At 40.6% G+C, this 6193-nt stretch overlaps 1 protein-coding gene across 1 annotated transcript; it reads left to right on the forward strand.

Annotated features, from left to right (window-relative positions):
- Positions 1-4488: 4488 nt before the first annotated feature.
- On the forward strand, positions 4489-5905 carry LOC134210243 (uncharacterized). Its single transcript, XM_062686286.1, is given in 4 exon segments — positions 4489-4540; positions 4618-4794; positions 4797-4910; positions 4968-5905. Coding segments are annotated over 4 exon segments (1281 nt in total).
- The last annotated feature ends 288 nt before the right edge of the window (positions 5906-6193 follow it).

The following is a 6193-nucleotide window of genomic DNA, read 5'->3' on the forward strand; positions in this document are numbered from 1 at the left end:
AGCTTTCAATCGCGCTAGTCGATTCGAGAAGATCGCCGAAGAGCACGGTGCGTGGTCTTCCAGGTTTCATGGAATATTTTCGTGGAGGAGACTGGTGGGGGAAAGGGACGCGAACCAAAAGGAACAAAGCACATGCGATTCTGCACTCCCCACGATCGACGACGCGACGCGGCCAGAAGTAAGCCCAGCCACGTTGGTTGACCGCCGGAGGTCTCCGGCTAAATAAAGACGTTTCGTGACCATTAAACGTATCTAAATAAGGGTTATTAGTCTTGCTTTCGCACCGATTCTGGCGTATTATGTTATTATTGTTTTATATTTTGCCCTTTATATTTCATGTTCCTCATGCACCAATCGGTTTTATAGCCTTTGGTGGGGCGCGCTCCTTCCTGCTAGTGGACCTTCCTCAATTTTCGTGTGGTAGGGATTTTTTATGAAAGCACAAATTGTGTGCATCCCTTTCATGACATAGCGCTTCAACAAAAAACAGGCAAAACCTGTTTTTGGGACTGTGAATGTTTATTAAAATTTATGATATTTATGACCAAAACACCGAATCGGTCTTAATTATTCAAAAAGCATTGCCCGGATGGATCTTCCGAGGCCCGATGGTTAAAAATATATGCTGCAGGGCTGCCCCTTCCAGACCAGCACTTCATTCTGACCGAATTCCGGAGGGTATCAGTTCTTCACTTTTATTCACGCTTTCGGCTTGCGCATCATAATTTTGAGGCGTGAGGAACACCAACGACGATAATTACGAAAATGGTGCTAAAGGAAGTGATGGCACCGGGAGATATAAAGGTAATCGAAAAGGAACAACATCTTTCATTCATTGGAACAGACGCAGTATGTATAAGCGAATTATAAAACTGTGAGTAAATTAGGATATCCCATGATTGAATCACCAAAATTGTGAACTCATTTCTACGGAATGTAATGAAATTATGTCACGGGTAAACGCAATCATCATTCGTGAGCATTCCGTGCGCTGGCATTCTTCGGAATTTGCCTCACGTCATCGGCGACTCGATTACTCAGCGGTATTTCCTCCATCATACTAACCGTCCAAGCATCCTAACATAGATTTGCCTTCGTGCTCCTTCCTCAGCATAAAATGATCTTCATCAAGTTAATCGTTGGCTGATGAAGTGATTAAGCACTGAAGCCACACCGCACGAGCCTAGGCTAGATGCCAGGCTCGGCTACACGTCGACAGGATCTCGCTTTATGCGGGCCAGACTTGGCAAACTCCGCTAGACAACGCATTTCACAATAGGACACTGTCGATCCCGATCAGCGTCAAATGGGAAATGAAAACATTTTGACTTTATTGTATTATCGAGTCGGGGAATGCCTCTCCGTTGGCAATCTTGACGTACCATCGACGGCTTGGATGGACAGGCCACAACTCAGGGGTTCCACCGTTGGTTGTCGTCGTGAATGGGTACAGTGGGACGGGATCGTTGATCGGATTCAAAAGCATTCAGCATTCTTTAGGGATCCCAGAGTGGCTGGCTACCCGTCGTCGTGGCGTGTGTGTCCATTACTGTGGCGCGTTGATAATGGTCAGTATCATTTATCATCATCAGCCCGCATCACAATCAGTATCCACTGCCCGATCCAATGGTGTAGAATAGGTGGATGGTCCATTTTTCTGCGCTCTTGCTGGTGGCGATGATTGCAAAGATCGACAAATATTTTCTTTAAGCTTTTAATTTGTTGCAACGACGCGACGGTGTGAGTAACTCAAAATAAAAATGAAATGTTCAAGGAAGTTATAGATAACTTGCATCAAAATTGGTCATCAATTGTCGCTTTAGTAGGAAAACCACGCAGTCAAGTTATTTTACCATGTAAAACGATGATGAGTTTATTTGCTTCACCATTTTATAAACATAGTCATTGACACCATTTGACTTATATGATTGCACTTGTTATAAGACGATAAATATTATGGCATTTAAATCCACCACTCAAATGTAGGCCTTACTGTGGTGGTCGAAATACGTATCTGTTAAGTTATAATCACGTGGAGAAATTAAATAGGATAGTATTAACACAGTCAACACAAGATCGTGTATGATAGGTACTATAAGCGATATAGGTACTTCTCCATACAACATATCGCCAACACTTTAGTATCTTATGCTGCGTCATATACGATTTTGTGTTGACTGGGAACTTGTCTTATGACTAATAAAGACATAGCACTAAAAAGCTCTGAATAATTGTCCAATCAAAATTTATATGTTCACCTTATATGGGCAGTTGACAGAAATATGCAGTTTACTTATTCGACAATATTCGTGTTTACGTGGGAATACGCTTTCGATCGAAAGTTGAAGCGCACTCTCATTTACGCCAGCAAAATCAAATGGAGAAACGGTTCGAACGAATCGCATTCGTTCGGAAATATCGTTCGTCCGTAAACAAGAATAAGGGTGATTATCTCATGAGTAATAAAAGTCAATAGAAAAACCCATTTTTCAAATCGGTTGAAGATGTCAAAAAAGGGTTCTTTGGGAAGGTTTGTCCAATTGTCTTATTTATCAAATTCGTCTTATTTTTGTTATTTGCTCAAATTTCATATTTCTTCTTATTTTTTTAATTCGTCTAAACTATCCAACTTCTTTTAAGGTAAGACGAGAAGGGGAAATCTGTATAAAATTGTCGGAAAACGAAAGCGACTGAAGCCTATTAGTATTTATGAACCCTCTTGTAAAGCAGTTTGTTCAAACTGTCTTCCTTTAAAATTTTAAAAATAAAATGTGCTTTTGAATCTTTTTGATGCAATTTTGTGGTTCGTTTCCTCAATGCTGTTTTTATTTAGAAACAAAAAAACTCTTGATAGACATCAGTCTGGGATTTGACTCACGTAAAGATTAGGACTTGCACTAATTTTATGCTTAAGAGTATGACAATTTTAGTGAAATATTTTTGCGTATTTTAATTGTCGTTGCTGGGTAGCGCATATCACCTAGCATCGTTCATTTTGGATTTCGCTCGATCGACAAAAATAGCCAGCAAAAATTAGGTTATAACGGAATTGAACGGAATTCTGCAAAATTGGGAAACAATTTAATTTTGACTCCAAATTAAATATATTCAAAGCGAGTACATGCAAAAAAAAGCGTTCATGAATTCGTGAACTTACGAGTTCACGGTGTATTTTTTCGTGAACAACAATCACGGATTCGGGAATACAGTCACGTTTTCGGGAACGTTCTGGAAAACGTGACTGGTGTTCCCGAATCCGTGATTGTTGTTCACGAAAAAATACACCGTGAACTCGTTAGTTCACGAAATCAAGAACGCTTTTTTTTGCGTGTAGTAGCGGTACCAACATACCGTTTCCTCATATCTCTGATGGGGCTTCTGCAACGCCGGAGTTACCGTCTTGGACTTCTAACATCCCTTACTTCCGGCCTTCCAAACTTACCCTTGATTGTCTTCAGCATCGTTTGCCGAGTTCGGCCGGCCGCTCTTGGATAAACCGCCACCGGGATGTCGCGAACCCAGCCGTTCCGCATCGCATCATCCGTGATGTATATTAGGTCACCACGGGTTTCATTTTCATTTATATAGTTAACATCTTAACAGATAATCCTAAATCAACAATCTAGGGTGGGTGTACCGGTAATAGTGAGTATACCAATAATAGTGGTATGGCTGTTTATTATTCACTAGCAGACCCGACGAACTTTGTTTCTCCTAAAATTGATTTATTCTCTGATTAGATTTCGCGTGTTGCAGAAATTTCTGTTTCATTTGTATGGGAGCCCTCCTTTCCGAAAGGGGGAGGGGTCTTGAACTATCTTAAGAACCTTTCCCGGCCCCAGAAACCTGTACATACAAATTTTCACGCCGATCGGTTCAGTAGTTTCGGAGTCTATAAGGTTCAGACAGACAGAAATTCATTTTTATGTACATAGATTCCAAAGATTTTGCGGCTATGTTATATAACGGAACATTTCTCATAAATATTTAGGAATATATCTATGATTGAACGAATTTTAATATTGTTTAAACCCGTGTATTCGACACATTTGGACCAATTTTTTTTCAAGGTTGCAAATCTTGAAAATTCATTCACCAAATCTTACGAAAATCGTAACGAATCAATGAAATTTCATAAGGCAAAAAATCATACATAAATATATTTTTTACAAGAACTTGATATGTAGAATCAATCTAGGGAAAGAAATGAGCTAGAATCATGCATAAAACATACAACTAATAGCAAATTGGTCCGTAAAACGCAAACTCCACTATAGGAACCATGAAGGCACTTCTGTTCCTATAATAGTGGCAGTGTTAAAGTTGTATCTTTGAGGTTAGATTTGCATCCAGTCAGATGTAAACAAATTGCAATTCGCAGTGCACTTACAAGTGATTCCGGCTTCGAAGCGAGACAACAGCTGCTGTAACATCCAGTTTTGCTCGAAAGTGTTATAGCTGTAATTTGTATTAGTGATATATTATAGGATGGATCAACAAAAGCATATTCGCCGCAGGAACACAGTGCCTCATTTCTACAGTAAAGTCTTTACTGTAGAAATAAGGCACTCTGTTCCTCCGGCGAATATTCTATATTCGAATATCTTTACCGTAAAGATGATGTTCAAAAGTGCCTCGCAAGTATCAGAAATGGAGAAAAAACTATTTATGGTGCGTGTAGACTGCACGGTATACCTGAGTCAACTATCCGCTTTCGCATGAGTGGAAAATGGAGCGAAAAATTGACTAAAGGCCCTCCAACAATTCTTTCTCCGGAAGAGGAACGGGAAATTGTAACATGGCGATGGAGCGCAAGGGTTTTCCTCTGGTAAAACAGTCTCTATTAAGTAAAATAAAGTCATTTTTCAATTCCTGTGGTAGACCTAATCCTTTTAAAGGTAACGTACCAGGTAGGTGTACAAACCCGATTGAAAGAGTATAAAATAATATTTTTCGGTAATTTCTAGGAAGAAAATGGTTTACCCGGTTTCTGGCTCGTCACAATGACATCACAGTCAGAACTCCGGAACAAGTAACAGCCGCAAGTTCAAAAGTATCTGAATCGGACATTAGAGGTTGGTTTAAAATGGTTGGGGACTACTTGGCAAGCGAAGGATTATCGGACGCCCTTAAAGATCCTCAGAGAGTATACAATGGGGACGAGACTTCATTTTTCTTGCATCCTACTATCAAGACAGTGCTGGCTACAACGGGAAACAAAAATGTGTATGAAGTTCAGCATGCCGATGGACATTCAAACGTAACTGTAATGTTCAGTTTTGGAGCTGACGGGAGCGTTGTTCCGCCGGATGTGATTTTGCCGGTTCAGAGGATCCGTCCAGAAACCCTTCATCTGTTCCCTGGAGAATGGGGAGTTGGAAAAAGTCCAAATGGTTGGATGAACGTTGAAAATTTTATGTTGTACGTGAGGAAAATTTTCTATCCTTTTCTTCTCAAGAAGAAAGTCAAATTCCCGATTATCTACTTTGTCGACGGACACTCGTCGCATACAGCGCAGGAAGTAGCAGATTTGTGTTTGGATCTTGAAACCGTTTTAGTAGCACTTTATCCGAACACGACACGAATAACTCAATCAGCGGACGTTGCAATATTCAAGCCATTAAAAAGCGCGTGGAAATCAGCTGTCATAGATTGGCGAATGGATAATGGAGGAGACATATTGTCGTTGCAGCATTTTCCGTCTGTACTCCAGATAGCGATGGACTCAGGAATTAGACAACCCAGTATCATCAACGGTTTTTACGTGTGTGGATTGTATCCCTTTGGTCCAGAAAATGTTGACTTCACAAAATGCTTGGCACAGCCTGCCAATGACACTTCTGTTGGTGAACTACTAGGCGATGCCACAAACTTGGATCAAACAATAACGGTACCAAATGATTAGTCGCCAACACCCAACTGTGTGGACATCGATATCACCCAAGATTACGTGTTAATTCCCATCGGTACGATTAAGGAAGCATTAGACGACATAGGTACCGAACGTTTATCAAGGATAAGAACTCATCAAGGCTTGACGGAAGAAGAAGAAATTATTCGTTCTCTGTGCGAGAAACTACTGGCACCACAACTGTCGCTGCTACATACCTATAGGTGGCATGAGTGAAACAGATATTACTGTTTCAGATGGTCAGCCTGTGCCGAATACCGAAGTATCTATTCAAGTCAATGC

This window comes from Armigeres subalbatus, chromosome 2, assembly GCF_024139115.2.
Source record: "Armigeres subalbatus isolate Guangzhou_Male chromosome 2, GZ_Asu_2, whole genome shotgun sequence".
Lineage (NCBI taxonomy): Eukaryota > Metazoa > Arthropoda > Insecta > Diptera > Culicidae > Armigeres > Armigeres subalbatus.